This window comes from Sabethes cyaneus, chromosome 2 (genome assembly GCF_943734655.1).
Source record: "Sabethes cyaneus chromosome 2, idSabCyanKW18_F2, whole genome shotgun sequence".
Taxonomy (NCBI): domain Eukaryota; kingdom Metazoa; phylum Arthropoda; class Insecta; order Diptera; family Culicidae; genus Sabethes; species Sabethes cyaneus.
The window spans coordinates 217,194,100-217,211,324 of NC_071354.1; the positions used below are offsets into that span (position 1 = coordinate 217,194,100).

Consider the following 17,225-nt stretch of genomic DNA (forward strand, 5'->3'; position numbering starts at 1 on the left):
TAGTGTCTTTAGGAACATTCCTTGGTATAACAAGCCCCTTCTTGTGAGAGAAATCTTTCGGTGTTTATTTCCCTTAAAAGTGAGATACGAAATTTATTTTCTCGTATATTCGAGATACAGATTTAGTACTTTCGGCAAAGTTGTAGTAAATATCAATACAAACAACTTTGTCAAAGACACCATACTTGTATCTCTTCATGGAAATGGCCTATGAAGCGTTATTCATAGCCAGACCCTTCAAAACAGTTTTCAAACCCTGAGTTATTCTGGTCAACTTTTACGTGTTCATAGTGTTCTAGAAAGTTGTTTATCTTGCTAAAATCAACGTTGTTGTAGAACATTATTATACGTGTTTCTCTGAAGTTTCGGCGATATTGAGCATTTTTGATGAAAAATAGTTCTACTTTGAGCTTAAATATTTCCCAAGGTGGCAAATCAATCAACTCGTACTTAAAAGTACAACAAAAAGATATGTTGCTTATTTTATTTTTTGTTTGAGTAAAGTTAATTGTTAACTGCTTGTCAATTCGTGTTTTCTAATTAAAGAGACTAAAAAGTCATTCCGAGAAAATTCGGTCTTCTGTGACTGTTGTTGACATTCGGCCATTTGGATTTCAGCCATTCGTGATTCGACCATTTGTGTTTCGGCCATTTGGTACCAGCCCATTATGAGTGCGATCTTTTGAAAAGACACCAATCGAAGGTATTGAACAAAATAGACTTAAGCTAGTTATTTGGAAGCTTTTCTCTTATTAATTGCGTCAAATAATTTCGAGTCTACATTCATTTTCGACTCGAAAATAGGCGAAAAAATTGCTGGTAACTCAACTTGTTAGAAAGAGATTGTCAACATAAACAAAATGGCGTTTATTGCATCCGAAGTATATTTTAATTGTTCAATAAACATGACTGTGAAGGATTTTTAAAACAACTATAACTTTTGAGGATACAAACAGATACAGTCAATTGACACTTGATTTTAAAGGTTTTTTGTTGTACTTTTAAGTAGGAGTTGTTTGGTCTGCCACCATTTGCCACCTTGGGAAATATTTAAGCTTAAAGTAGTACTATTTTTCATTAAAAATGCTCAAAATCTCCGAAACTGCAGGAAATCACTTATATTAATGTTCTACAAAAACGTTGATTTTAGCAAGATAAACAACTTTCTAGAACACTATAAACACGTTAAAATTGACCAGAATAAATCAGGGTTTAAAAACTGTTTTGAAGGGCTTGACCACGAATAACGCTTCATAGACCATTTCCATGAAGAGATACAAGTATGGTGTCTTTGACAAAGTTATTTGCATTGATATTTACTACAACTTTGCCGAAAGTACCAAATCTGTATCTCAAATGTACGAGAAAATAAATTTCTTATCTCACTTTTAAGGGAATTAATCACCCAAAGCTTTCTCTCACAAGAAGGGGCGTATTATACCAAGAAATGTTCCTAAAGACACTATTTGCGAAAAACTTCACGTTTTGACGCAATATCACACGATCACGTATTTCGCAGATTGGACCACTGTGCCCCGTGGCAGAATCTCACCCCGGATGGCGGTAGTCAATTCTCTCATTAGTCACTTCTTTCTTTCTCATTACCAGTTCTCTTATGCGTCATTTCTCATTAGGGTTTTTTTTTTCAAAATTGTCACACAAAATGGGTTGAAGTGTTACAGGATTTCTTTAGGTTTTGTACACGGGCGTAGCAAATGAACGTACAAATTCGAAACGCAATTTTTCCAACTTTCTCGGATATAGCTTATTTCTAAAGGCCACGACTTTTGAGCCAAATATTGCAGAACAAACATTTTTTTTATAAAAATGCTAGTTAATTTTCTAAGTTTTTTTTATTTGAAGAGTTTTTTTACAAAATTTTCAATGGCAATGGAAAACTTCAAAAAGTCAGAGAAACTATGTACTAGCTCTTGGTATATTTACGGATAGGATAGGAATCTGTTAGATAAGGAAAAATGGTTATAGCCAAAAGTCTAAGAACCGGTTCTGTATCGTCGTCAATCGTTAGTTTTTCGTCCGAAACTCAGGAATAAAAAACAACGTTATTGTTAAAATAATTTCAGTAAAAGCCTATAAAAATACCAGTAGTGGTGGAAACTCGAATTATTCCATTATTTTTGCAGATTTTGGTACAAGTTTGATACTTATCAAATAATACTGTAACTGGTATTTAGATTCTTATCAAACTTGTACCAAAATCCGCAAAAATAATGGAATAATTCAAGCTTCCACGACTACTGGTGCGTCTACCCTAATTGGATGAACTGGAAAATTTTCGATTTAGACCAAAATATATCACGGTGATGGTAGGTTTGGTTCGCACTCACGATCTTTCGGCTGGTACCCGACTGTTTTATTAATTAAACTATCATCGCCCGCTATATTAGGTAGTCTAATACTGGCCGTTCGAACGTCGTGTGCTTGGGACCACCTTTAGCGGAATATATAAGAACGGTGTATTAAGGACAAGAATCAACCATGAACTAGCGCAGCTCTGCGGCAAAGCCAGTATCCAGAGGGTCACTAAAGCTGAAAGAGTACCATATTATGAGAACTCCAGACAATAACCTGACAAAAAGGGGTTCAAAAATGAGGTTGAATTCGGTTGATACGAGACGCAGAGGTTTGCAGTGATATCTACGTGGTTAAACCAAATGTGGCAAGATGTAGGAAGCGTGGGGCTTTTAGAAAATTGTAGAGAAACTGCCAAGGACCATTGCAATGCAGGTCAATCGTGTGTGTTGACGCAGCTCTGGCAGATGGTGTACCCATTCCTATAGGAATGTACCGTAGACCCCTACCGTATCCAGGCTGCTACTATGAAAAGGTACGGATATGTGTTGCTAGATGAAAGGTTGTTAAATACTGTAGGGTTCTTATGGGGTTTCCTGTCTATAGATGCCCCAAGGCTCCTACGGTATGCATCCAGGCAGTATCCTGCTCTTGTTAGCCGCACCGGTAACCATTTATACTTATGTTTGCCATTCTCGGGCATCACGTCCCCGAATTATATCCAATACGCGGCCTTCAAACCAATGAATTCTTAAAGGTTCATTAATCACAAAACTCAAATATCCTACCTTGATATCTTTGACTTATAAGTACCAAATATTCTCTGATCCAGTAATCCGGCAACTTATCGCATCGCCAATTTCCAAATACTACGTACATATTGGTCCATATTGGTCACGATGGAAAAATCTGGCTTCAATAGAGCTAAGACGCTGATTTTTACGCACCTAACGAGACGTTCCCATTCGCTTCTTATGTAAGGTGTTGCAGGAGGAATAATCTACCAACATTTGCAAATGTTTTAACCATTGTTCGAATTTTTTCGCCTATACATATCTTGTTACAAAACATTACTAGCATCGACGAAGCATGACTGGTGATTCTGTTGGTAGCTTGTATGCAAGTTCTAGGTGCCCTGCGTGAATTGTTACGTGGTGAAGCTTACCGTAGAGATAAAGGCCCCAGCCGTTTTGCTCTGCTCCTGCCGACTCTGAGGTAAATTGGTCCTAACCCGTCCCACCCGTCGAGACCAAATGAATGGTATCAATCGATTTGTGGAGGAGGACTTGAAGAAGCACTGCTCATTCGGTATAGGGTATGCTGCTGCTTCGTCCTAATTCCCTATTCCCGTCCTATCCAACACAAATTATTAAAAATACCAGCGTTTTTAAAGACACACAATGCAAAATTAGTAATTCCCTAATATATTAGTTTGTTGACTATCATACGCGATCAATCAAAGTGAGCTGAGATCTATTTAAATCCTTTTTTTTTTTCATTAAAGAATTCCTAGCAGCCAAATTTCCTACGTTTTTTCGTGCGACGAAGAAGAAAATGTTGGCTAATTGTTACAATTTCCGTCATTCATAAATTGAAAATAACTCACGCAACGCATTGTCGTTATAGATAGTATTAGAACTCGTATGCAACAGCAAAATGGCGCGACTGAGGAGCTCTTTGACCAGTTTTTAGAATGGAAATCTATGAAAAAAGACCTCTTTTTCGTGCTTGCTGTCATTTGAATTCCTAAAGTTTAAGCGATATGAGATTTGTTCTTCGATAAATATTCTAAACGAAAGGGATAATATAAGCCATTTACTACATTTTCCCATTTACTGAAGTGATCGACCTCCAGCAGCGGTGGATAGAAGCAGAAGCCGTATATCTTCCAAAGAGTATATAAACCTTCTATAATCCAATCAACTATCTTCTGTTGTTTATTACTTATTTAGTACCTTCCATCAAATGCACTACAGTTTTGTAGCGGTCGCGGTGCACTTTAAATTCGCCTTCTGATATCTTTTGGCTGTAGACTTTAGAAACGGTAGCTTTTGCGAACTCATCTTACGTTTACGATGAATCTTTATTAAGAATGGTACTGCATGAAGAAGAGTTATACGTATCTTGCTAGATCACCCTCTCTTTACGGCAGCACAATGTCGAATGCATTGCCGTTTTAATACTCTTAAGAGTTAATTGTTAATTAACAGTTTATATTAAAGCTTAAGCAAACCGTCGTTTTTGGTAACACCCATTAACAAACCCTCTTCTCTCCCATTGCAGACATTCCCGAAATCAATCAGGATTCGCACGAAATCTATCTGTACACCGGCCAGACGGCGTACTTCAAGTGTATGTCCAATCCGCTGCTGTTCAGTTTGGAATCCCGCTACCACGTCGAATGGTACAAAGACGAATCTCCCCTTCGAATGGACCTCACCCGGATGCTGCTGCTGCCCTCGGGAGCGCTGGAAATCGATGAAGTTGTCCCGGCGGATCGGGGGACCTACCAGTGTAACGTCACATCCGGAACGTTCTCTAGGTTAAGTAGTAAATCGAACCTAAACATTAAATCGACGGCCGGTCAACCGCAAAGCTTCGCGCCGCCTTCGTTCGTGATAGTGCCACAACCGCAAACCGTCCGGGAGGGGGACACCGTAATACTGGACTGTGTCGCTAATGGGAATCCCAAACCGACCATCAAGTGGTTGCGAAATGGAGAAGAAATTGATATGAATGATTTGGACTCCCGGTTTCGGATAATCGGTACAGGGTCACTGCAGATCAACTCCATTCAGGATACGGATGCTGGGGATTATCAGTGTAGGGCGAGCAATTCCGAGGATTCGCTGGATGCTTCGGCAACGGTGCAGGTGCAGGTTCCTCCGAAGTTCATTCTCAGTCCGGAGGATAAGGTAGCGTTCGAAAAGGAGGAGCTGGAGCTTCAGTGTTCGATACACGGTAAACCTACACCGGTAATTCAGTGGTTAAAGAATGGCGATCTGATTACTCCGAACGAATATATGCAGATTGTTAGCGGGTGAGTTGGAAATAATCTTATCCTTCTTTGAGTGGAAAATTTTCAAACTATTTCTTATGTTTGCCAACAGGCACAATCTAAAGATATTCGGCTTGATTGGGTCGGACGCGGGAATGTTCCAGTGCATTGGCACCAATCCGGCCGGTAGCGTGCAAGCTGCTGCCCGTCTGGAAATTGTCGAACCAGGTAATTTATTGCTATTTGATGCCTGCTCGGCAGTCAGTGGTGCAATGCGCCACACGACTCTATCAATATCATTTATTTTGTACGTTTGATCGTTTTTTTTTATTTCATCTTTGCTCTTCTTTTTTCTTTTTCATTTTTGCCACACGATTTATCGATTCGGTTACTCCTCTTTACACTCCTTGGCGGGACGGATTATGTTGATTATGATTTATTGCCACTTTTTGTTTGATATTTACGTGGACGGCTGGATCCGTCGGTGAATTTTTTGCATGCAAACGTTTGCGTTTGTTTTTTTTGGCGTAAATTTTGGATTGTCTGACGTGTTTTTGATATGACTTTAGGACAACTGAAAAGACATAAGGGTAAAAAGTACCTTCAAAATCAGTCGAAAATGAAATCTTACGAAAAATCAATTCACTCCGATCCGAAACTGTCGAAAGTTGTGCTGGACAGTTTACTGTCCAAGACAAAAGAAAAGGCTAACATAAATCAAAATAAGTTTCAATACGATGAGTATACTGACGATGACTATCTAGAGCACGAGGAAGACCATGACGATGACGAAGAGGACGGAAAAATTTATGCACTGCGACCGAACGAAGATCCAAACAAATTGTACCAATCGTTGACCGGTTCTCGGTCGGCGGAAGATGGTGGCGAAATTGGACATTTTTCTAACTCAAACTATCCCAATGCTGTCACGCGGAAATATCCACAATTGCTGCCAGATGGAAGTGGAAAACTTGCAGTGCCTCTGCCGGGACCTCCGCGGGATCTGCAGGCTCAGATCGTTAAGCCAAGGTTCATCACACTGAGCTGGTTGGAACCGGTCAAGAACCCCGATGAAGTTATCTCCTACTCCGTTTACTATAAGATGCACACAAGTGACCGGTAAATTAAATTATTTTATTTTTTTGTATTTCATGTTTCATCACGTATTTTGATCCATTTTAAGGGAGCGAAAAATTACCACCAAATCACGGGACGAACAGGAGGTGAATATTCAGTCACTTCTTCCGGGGAAAACATATCAATTTAGGGTGGTGGGAAACAGTAATCATGGTTCGGGCGAGTCATCACAACCATTGGAAGTACGCACGCATTCGGAAGACAACGTCGCAGGTCCTCCGCAAAACATCCGAGGCGAAGCTATCAGCGATCGAGAAATTCATCTTCAGTGGGAACCTCCGCTGGTATCAACGGCAGAGATCTCCAAGTATCGTGTTTACTACGCTGAGATCGATAACGGTAACGAAATGTATTCTGATACCACTTCGACGGAAATCCTCATAAACGAACTCAGGCCTTACACTGAGTACACATTATACGTGATGCCTTGGAACCAAATCGGAATGGGTGATCCTTCACTGGAAATTGTGGTGAAAACCCATTCGTCAATTCCTTCGGAACCTCCGTCCAACGTATCTTTGGAAGCAACTAGTTCGACCTCGGTTACCATTCGTTGGCAACCGCCTCCGGTTGAGGATAGAAACGGACAGATCACCGGCTATAAAATTCGCTACAGAAAGAACAAAAAACCTTTGCAAGTGGAAACGACTCCTGCCAACGTCCGCCACTGGGAGCTAAAGGGTCTGGAAAGACTCTCTGCTTATCAAGTCAAGATCGCTGCAATGACAGTCAACGGTTCAGGACCATTCACCGAGTGGCACCACATTGAAACGTACGAAAACGATCTGGACGAATCGCAAGTTCCCGGCCAACCAGGATGGATCAAGAGTAAGTATAATCCGTGCGGAAATCTCTTGTATTTTTCCTAAAATAAATTCCTTTTTGTCAGCTCGACCCGGTGCCGAAAGTATAACCGTAGTTTGGGCCCCACCAATTCACCAGGAGATCAAAGTTCGCAACTATATTCTCGGCTGGGGGAAAGGGATCCCTGACGAAGACACCACCGACGTTGAAGAGCACATACGAACGTTCGAAGTGCGTAATCTAGAGCCCAACACCGAGTACGTAATATCTCTTCGAGCCAGGAACAACATGGGTGATGGTCCACCAATCTACGACACGGTACGCACCCGAGAGGATTCCCCCGTTGAAGCCCCCACTCCGTTGGAAGTCCCAGTCGGATTGAGAGCCATTCCCATGTCTGGAACTTCGATCGTAGTTTACTGGACGGATACAACTTTGAGTAAAAGTCAACACGTAACCGATAACAGACACTACGTGGTGAAATATACGCCAACTGCATCAACACGGTTCCGATACTACAACACCACGGACCTTAACTGCATGATCGGTGATCTACGACCCAGTACGCAGTACGAATTTGCCGTCAAAGTAGTCAAAGGTCAACGGCAGTCCGCTTGGTCGATGTCCGTTATCAACTCAACTCATCAAGCTTCACCGGTTTCTCCTCCCCGTGATCTGGTCGTATCCTACGACGAGCGGAACCCACTGACAGCGATTCTGCACTGGCAACCTCCGCGTCACAGCAATAGCCCTATCACCGGTTACGTAGTTCTTTACACTACGGATCACAGCAAGCGGGACCGTGATTGGAATGCGGAAGCCGTTGTTGGTGATAAGACCAGCGCCGAAATAACCGGTCTGGAACCGCACACAACCTACTACTTCAAGGTTCAAACACGGAATTCCAAAGGGTACGGCCTCTTCTCGGCGATGGTCTCACAAACCACCGGAGCCGAGCTGGACTCAAGCGAAAACTTGTCTATGCCGAACTCGATGTCACCGGAAATAATTTACATAATAGTTGGATTAGCTGCCATGATTACTGTGATAGTGATCATTGTCGTGGTTATGCTATGCAGGAAGAAACCGGAGGGAACTCCTGAGCATGCGAAGAAAAGTTATCAGAAAAACAATGCCGGAATTATCAAGCCACCGGATTTGTGGATACACCACGATCAAATGGAGCTGAAAAATATGGATAAGAGCCAGCACAGCACCACGCCCGGTTCGGTGGATGGTGGAGCGTCCAGTAGTGGGGCAATGACACTACCTCGTTCGGTAGGCGGACACGAATTCGATAGCGAAACGCCAATTTCACATGTCACGAACTCGCTGGATAAGCGAAGCTATGTAGCTGGTTATACGGGTAACATCTTGCTCAAAAAATACCCGCATTAATATCTTCTAAAATTTACCATTTTTGGTTTTCTATAGGAACAACGACCCCACTTAGTTCCACCATGGAACGGCCGCAATATCCACGCACCCAGTACAATATGGCATCCAGGCCGCACATATCTCTCGATCAGCAAACTCTGTCCCAGCAGAGTTTACTGCAGCAGCCTCCACAGTTACCTCCAGCCAACTCGTTGGTGCAAACCCCGGAAAATCCATACACCTACGAAGGAAACTATAGGTACCTACCAACTTTCAGTCCATTAAAGTGAAATAACTAATTTATCTAATTGAAAAAAATTCCTTTTTAGTAATCCAAGCGTCACCTATGCCCCGGGAATGACGGTAGACGGTCCCAAACGTGGACAGGGTCATCCGCTGATGAGTTTCAGTGTGCCTGCACCACCGGCCTCCACGCCTGTGATTACTAACCAAGGAAAGCACGGTAAGTTAAGCTGCGCCTACTCATTCCAACTAACGATTTTAGGGTTGCTTTGGTACGGTATTAGAGAAGACATAGTTGATTTTAACTGTTTTTATCGCTAAACGTCACTTATTCTCTTCGAATTTAGATTGATTTTTCTCGGTAAAACTCGGCGTGTTTAAGCCATCCTCAGAAAATTTTGGTTCCGAATATTCTCGTCCACAAGAACGAGATTCTCCACCATTATTAGTGTTCGACTATTGATTTTACTGGTTCACTGGTGGAATGCCATTATTGTGGTAGAGCAGCAGGAAATGATTGGGCCTAAATGACTTATGTCGGTCGGCTAAATTCAGCGGAATGAACGTCAACGACCTTGAGTTAATTGTCTTTTCCGCCTACGTCAATACTGTTCGTGGTACAGTTTTCGTACTACCGATACATATTCAAGCGCTGATTTTACAGCTCAAACCATCTTCTCCCAAAAGCCCCCCGCATGATGAGCAGCAGGAGGTTTGAACTTCCAGTGGGTTCGGGCTTTGGTGAAGCTACTGCCCAATATGAAGTTTGTTCTGTTAATTTCTCTCTTTAGTCTCCAACTAGCACCAATAAAATTTGATTGTTGTTTATTTGAGTAAATTTCTTGTGGGCAGTCCCGTCGTACTATAAAGTTCCGGATAGCCTTTATGCAAGCATCGGTAGATAAGCCGGCAACTACCTCATTGTAGGTTATTATTGTGCGGCAAGTGAAAAGGTAAAAAAAAACGTTTCGTCCGACCTTAATTGAACACAGTCCGAAAAGAATTCCGCCCACTTAAGGAAATGGACTTACAAACTGTTCCAATTGTCCTGCTGGAAAAGGCCCCGCAAGTAGTGTTTTCTGGTTAGACGTATTTCCACTCGCAACCTTATCGTGGCCGTAGTTCCGATGATAGAAGCACAGCAGTAGTTTCGTAAACCGATGGTTTTTCGCCAGAAGGATAGGATGGTGTCTTTTTCCTTTTTTGTGTGGCCTCATTACTGCGACTAAGCTGTAGATCTATTGTAATATCGTCCGGGTGTTTTGTGTCTTACACCAGTATCAGTGCAGCTGAAGCTCAATCACCTACCCTTAGCACTCCCTACTCATCAGCGAATGATGACTGCTTAACTAGGCTGCTGGCTATTGGCTGCTTCTATCTGCTTCCGATGTACTCTACTTCGTTCCACATTCTGTTTCGTCCAGGAACGCTCCAGACACGCGATCAACCACAAACTTTTTTCCGCTTTCAAGATCTCCCCATTAGTCAGCCCAAACGTATCTGTAGTTCCTTGGCTCTTCGACGACAGCAGGTTATCCATGTAATGATGAACGTACGCTATCGAGCGTAACATCTTTTCGAGCAGTGAAAACCTTTCGGTTTTAAGTATAAGTATTTGTAATAACATCTTTCCGCGCCCGCAACATAGAATTCATCGTTACTAGGGGTCAACCTTCGCGACTGTATCCCAGATAACTCAAACTTTACCTGGTGTCTTCTCGTTACCGGCGACACCCATCATAAAGTACCAGGTCCAATGCAGATCAAAAATCCTCAATTTTTTTGGCGTTGCGTTGCCTCGTGTTGCCAAGTTCCTCTAGTGGTTTTCATGACCAATTTCAAAAACTGCTAATAAAACTATGAGCTTCACAAGAACTTTCGGATGACCGCTATAAAATCACCTTCCGACCAAGAGTCCTTCTACTCTTCAGAAGGTTTTTATAACCTCTTCAAAAATCAGGTTATAAGTTCAAAAAGCTTGCTCTGGTAAAAAACTAAGTCAGTCCGCTAGCTTTGTAAACTTGAATATACATCCGTGAGCAGAAAAGTTTTACTGTCAGATCATAATGATTGATTTGGTTTACAGCAACGATATTAAAATATCTCATAGAAAAATTAATCAATTTTCAGCAGTCTCCGTTGGTTTGCAGCATATGTGCATTAAATTTTATCGTGCGTATTGATATGATAGGTGAATAAACTCAACCCTCCATCGATATTTTGCAATTCTTGCGCAACATGTTAGAAGGGCCTATGTGCAAATGATTGATTCTCTTTGTGTGTCCTCTCTTACGTTTATCATGGTGACATAAATGCAATCCAATGCAATTTTTCTCAACCAATAGCTAGCTAATAACACCAGCAACCGTTAGAGATGATTAATACCGCAATAAAACCTTTATAAAATTAAAATAAAACCAAGTGGCTTTAGCATTGTTACTTGGAGTACGCCTTAACCTTGAAGCCCGCTATTTGTTGCCAATCGCATTTGTAAATCACGGTGGGATTCCGTGATAAACGCCTTTCGAGGCACTATCGACTGGTAATCGGGAAACTCAATACAATCGTACCTTCAAAGTAATTCAATTTCGAATTTTCCACTGGTGGTGCGGTGCGTAATTTCTTCTAGAATCTTACACGCTCGCTGCTCTTCGACTTCTTTCACCGCTGACGGCAGCACGTAGATTCTCGACGGCGAAAAAGCGCTGAACGTATTCTTGAAGTTGAGATGGACTTGCTTGTGATTTGGACCACGTCCAATCTTTCTTTTTGATGCAATCGGTTCGTTCACTAGCCCTCCCGCAACTTCAATGTGGCCAGTATTTGATAGTCGCTCTGCCCGAACAGGATACTTGGCACAGCGGATGATAACAAGCTATAACAAGCTCTTCGTAGCTCATGGTCTGTTGCGTTACGATTACTGTTCCAACAATAGATTTTCTTGATGCTTCCAATTCATTGGCGTAACCACGGAGGGAGGCGGCGTTTCGGAGTTCAAACCCCTTCGTAAGGTAATTTTTTTACCGTTACTGTGAACATCAAATTTGTTACTATTGTCATCATATATACATTTCTGCAAGAAAGAAACATTCTGGAATTGGCATTTATCGAAGAAGGTTTACAATATTGTCTCGTCTCACCGTCAGCTGTTCCTCTTCAATCAAAATCAGGACTCTCTGGTGGTAATCCGCGTTAGATATAGTAACTGGGAAGAAATCTGTACAACCAACACATTTGATTTTGCGATTGGTTGGAAGGATGGTGATGGACCATTAATCGCATAGCCAAGGTTATGTCTATGTCTAAGTCTAAGTCCAAAACAAAAATCCATGTACAAGTTGAAGTCCAAGTCCAAGTTCAAGTCCAAGTCCAAGTTCTAGTTCAAGTCCAAATCCAAGTGCAAGTCCAACTCTAAGTCCACGTCCAAGTCCAGTTTCAAGTTCAAGTCCAAGTCCAAGTCCAAGTCCAAGTCCAAGTCCAAGTCCAAGTCCAAGTCCAAGTCCAAGTCCAAGTCCAAGTCCAAGTCCAAGTCCAAGTCCAAGTCCAAGTCCAAGTTCATGTCCAAGTCCAAGTCCAAGTCCAAGTCCAAGTCCAAGTCCAAGTCCAAGTCCAAGTCCAAGTCCAAGTCCAAGTCCAAGTCCAAGTCCAAGTCCAAGTCCAAGTCCAAGTCCAAGTCCAAGTCCAAGTCCAAGTCCAAGTCCAAGTCCAAGTCCAAGTCCAAGTCCAAGTCCAAGTCCAAGTCCAAGTCCAAGTCCAAGTCCAAGTCCAAGGCCAAGGCCAAGGCCAAGTCCAAGTCCAAGTCCAAGTCCAAGTCCAAGTCCAAGTCCAAGTCCAAGTACAAGTCCAAGTCCTAGACCAAGTCCAAGTCCAAGTTCAAGCCCAAGTCCAAGTTCAAGCCCAAGTCCAAGTTCAAGTCCAAGTCCAAGTTCAAGCCAAAATCCAAGTTCAAGTCCAAGTTCAAGTTCAAATTCAAGTCCAAGTCCAAGTTCAAGTCCATGTCCAAGTTCAAGTCCAAGTCCAAGTTCAAATCCAAGTCCAAGTTCAAGTCCAAGTACAAGTCCAAGTTCAAGTCCAAGCCCGAGTTCAAGCCCAAGTCCAAGTTCAATTCCAAGTCCAAATCCAACACTAAGTCCAAATTCAAGCCCAAGTCCAAGTCCAAGTCCAAGTCCAAGTCCAAGTCCAAGTCCAAGTCCAAGTCCAAGTCCAAGTCCAAGTCCAAGTCCAAGTCCAAATCCAAGTCCAAATCCAAGTCCAAGTTCAAGTCCAAGTCCATCTTTGCACGTAGAGTTATTGCTTGAGCTGATTCGGCAAATATGATACCGAAATGTGCATCCTCTCGGACCCCTCTACACTTTTTTCGTGCAGAGCTTTAATTGAGTTCTTCTAATTTTTTTTATTTGGTTGGCCACCGGCACTCCCAAAGGTTATTTGGACCTTGCTTCGAAATTGCTTACTCAAAATTGTCGCCACCAGCTTCTGGATACCGCACTGTCCAGCTTTCGCCTGCGGATGCAGCTGCAGGGAGTTCTGCTTCTTAGGTTCACCGGTTTCGACGCTTCAACGCTTATAAATCGTTTTCAGAAATTTTCAGAATTGCGCCGACTGACGCTACTTCGTCGACTTTTATGATTGGGAGAGGCTGTTAGAGTCAATAGGATCGTAGTTCTAGCCCCGCAATTGTCTTATACTCTAACAGCTAACTGCAAAGTCTGTAGTATAAAAAACAGTCAAGGTCAAGTTTCCATAACGGAATGTACCACCAGGGCGTTGTGCTCCACAACAGGGCAATATGCCCCAGTTCGTATTTTCCCAAACTGGCACAAATTGAAAAAAAAAAACTAGAAACCCTACAATTCGATGAAGCCAGCCTACTAAGCAGGTTTGACGGTTGTCACTGGCTGTCAAGCCAAAGTAAAATAAATTTCTTTTCTAACAGTTTTCGATGGCGATTTTTCTGTCGTTTCCGTAAGTTTTTTTTCTAGTTAAAATCTATTAATATCAGGTTGATGCAATTCGAATGCATAAAGTAAAGTTCTAAAAAGTTATCTTTGGCGAAAAGACGGTGAGAAACGCTTGATTTGTTCATCACCTTTAGTGAGTGCCACGAAGGTATCTACGGATGAATTATTCGACATTTTATCGTTTCCATCACCCGGATTGTGGTTTGCTGAGCTGCACCTGCTCAAATCCCGTTTGTGTCATATTCGCCTGTGAAATCTTTAAGAATTGTTTTGGGAGATATGTTAGGTATTGTTCCAACGAAGTGGATTTGTTCATTGAAACATGACTGAGTAGTTCTACGTTAAAAATTTATTCTTCATTATTTTTCATTTCATCCACAGTACAAACCCCCTCCGTCACGATACGTCCCCAGAACGCGTCACCGTACAAGAAGCCTTCCCTGTCGACCAGTTCGCTAACGAATCGGCTGCAAACCGGTCCGGCGGTGCAGCATTCCACCGACGAAATACAGCGGCTTGCTCCGTCCACTTCGACCGAGGAGCTGAACCAGGAGATGGCCAACCTGGAGGGACTGATGAAGGATCTGAGTGCAATAACGGCCAATGAGTTCGAGTGCTAATATTCGGAGCAACCGGGGACGACGGCGGCTGCATGCGTCCTGATACTGAGTGAGTGAGTGACCAAGTGAGTAACTGAGTACGAAAAGTATGCTTGAGGATGAGAGTGTATGCGCGAAGAGCTGCGCAAAGATCCCGGTCTCGTATCACGGCGAGACAACGGGGTTCTTTAAAATCAGAAAGTGATCGAACTATTAGTCATTATTAGTTTAGGAAAGAGCAAATCGTTTTATTAATGCCCTGATTCTGTATTCGCTGTACCGGTAAGAAAGCTAACCTATCTGCGGAATGCTCTCTTCCCCACCCGTCTAGAGGTATCGTAATAATAATTTGTCCGAGAAGGAGATTATGTGTAGAACTACACCGTGTAGTACAACAGAAAGGGTAATTCTCCGTCATTTTACTCCCGCAAGAATTGTGCTATCCTTATTTATTTATTTCAAACTGCTTTTAATCATAAGTATAATAGTATGTACGCCGTACTAATGTCCGCCAACCGTTATATTTTGGTTGTGACACTTGCTTTTGTCCATAAATGAATGCGCATACGAGTTAGATAAGTGACAGAATTATTACTGTAAATACAAAAAAAAATCTGGTAGAGGTTTCCGGGGACGAACATAAGCAACTGATGTTTATACATTTAGTAATTTTTACTGAAGATATTGAACTTTTTTGCCGTATTTGCGGCAGTGGCCATTTTCTTTGACTTTACATTTTTGATACAATTATATTAAACTTATTCACTGTTGTCAGTAAATGTAATTCCATTCCCAGTGATTCTAATTTAATACGCCCTTAATTTTAGTCGAATGATTTTAGCAAATTTTACTGAATAGTAGACAAAACAATGCATTTACATTAATCGAGAGTGAATCGCTTCATACTTTTAAACAGAATAAATCAACTACAAACGTGAACAAACAACCAGGGAACAACAAAACTTAAAAACCACTCGTTAGGCGAGTTTATATAGGTACACATTCACAGGTGAGCTGGACGGTTTTGCGTCGGAATTTGAAGAAGTGATCAAAGTTCGTCACAATCCGGAAAGTTCATTCAACTGCCATACAATAACCATTTACATGTGAATAACTATCAACTTTTTTGTTAGTTTTTTTTTCATAATTTCGAAGTGAATTATTTCAGTAAGCTATCGTAACATCATGTATCACCACATTCAAAACTGTAATCGTGTTTTCTCGGCACATCATTGTTATATTGTACACTATCATCAGCAAAGTAATTTCAAGCCTATCCATCGTATGTAAAAAAACAGTCGACGTAAGGCGACACATATTACATCACCTGAAATATTGCTTTTTATCAGAAATTTGGGAATTCATAATTAAGATCGCTACATCATGCATAGAAAACAAAAATCTCAACTAATCATCACAAAAAAAACACTCACTCGACTCTCACCGAATTTACCACTGAAACACATCCACACACTACACAGTTTCTAAACAAATCACTAAACCACAGTCACAATCACACAAAACACAAAATGCAACCATAATCACCTGTTTGTAAAATAAACTAGGAATCTGACAATTTTACGAATAATTCCACAACTTTTTATACGTATTATACAAATTCGATTTAGTCATACAGTCAGTCAGAGAAGTGGCAGGGTAAACGTACCGGTTTTTAACCAAAATGAATGCCAGGTCGAACAAAGCTGAAACAAAACATAAAAAACACACGAGAGGACGAAACGAAGCATAAATAAGCCTAACTAGTGTTATAGGGAAAAAAATATATAAATATATTGAACAACAGAAGAAGAAAAAATCAAACAATCTCCAAAAGAAAAACCTTTTTATTGTCTAACAAATCGAAACGTTGGTTTCTTTTATACAACACAGAATAAGAAGAAGCAAACTAAAGTCATATAGGATATAACATTTCGGTATAAAACCCCTTTATCGATTGGCTACTACTAGGTACTAGGTAAAATCAAATTTTAAATCAATCGTAATTTTCCACAACTTCGCTGTATTTGTTATCGAAATCAATCAGGTAAGGTAAAGTCGGACGGTACCATCGGTACGAACCGGTTGCTTCGGATGGAAAGGAATAGCAAAGCAACTGGCAAAACGGTAGACGGTAAAGACAAAAAAAAAACAAACAAACACGAGAGTAAAAGTAAACAACATTGAACAAAACCTATTAGTGTATGATACGATTTTTGCTACATATTGTATTTGTACATTGTCTAAGCTGGTACGGTTAAACAAAACGAAACGAAAGAATCATATGTGAATGAGGTAATAAAAGTAATGGAAAATTGGAACAGTTCCACGGTTTTGATTCGTGTCCGATAATTTTCATGATGAGATTTTCTACCCAAATTTTGGCTGAATTTTGTTATTTTCACTTAAATCTATTCCATGGGTTTATTTTTAACCCATTATACTCCTGTTTCGAGTTTTGAGGACCAAATTATTAAGAATTTCTAGGTACTTACTGCTGGCTCTGTCAACACGAAGCAAAGAGTTTTGCCTTTTCACCAGAGATACTAGATGTGCAGACATTTGTGCATGCATAAATTAGGAACCCACCAATCATTTCAGTTCTTGCGTGTTCTAGATCGGTTAATTATCCTGAAGTTTGAAGTACTTTAGTAAAGCCTGGCTTAGAGTAACTTTGGACGCCCTTCGTGCGCCACCGGTACGCCTCTTATGGTAGGAGCTAGAACTATTTGACATAACTTTGTTAACATGTTTATTGCGCTCTTCGCACTCAATTGGACTGTACAGTTATGAAGT

General features: G+C 41.3%; 1 protein-coding gene across 4 annotated transcripts in view; it reads left to right on the forward strand.

Annotated features, from left to right (window-relative positions):
* The window catches only part of LOC128738919 (neogenin), a 262,831-nt gene extending 246,096 nt beyond the window's left edge, over positions 1–16,735 (forward strand). For all 4 annotated transcript variants that reach the window (XM_053834408.1, XM_053834409.1, XM_053834411.1 and 1 more), the window contains 8 exons: positions 4,597–5,353; positions 5,424–5,539; positions 5,881–6,430; positions 6,495–7,276; positions 7,338–8,618; positions 8,687–8,888; positions 8,959–9,092; positions 14,215–16,735. In XM_053834408.1, the coding sequence (XP_053690383.1) occupies positions 4,597–5,353; positions 5,424–5,539; positions 5,881–6,430; positions 6,495–7,276; positions 7,338–8,618; positions 8,687–8,888; positions 8,959–9,092; positions 14,215–14,453 (4,061 nt within the window). In that variant the 3' untranslated portion in view covers positions 14,454–16,735. The remainder of the gene's footprint in view (positions 1–4,596; positions 5,354–5,423; positions 5,540–5,880; positions 6,431–6,494; positions 7,277–7,337; positions 8,619–8,686; positions 8,889–8,958; positions 9,093–14,214) is intronic.
* The last annotated feature ends 490 nt before the right edge of the window (positions 16,736–17,225 follow it).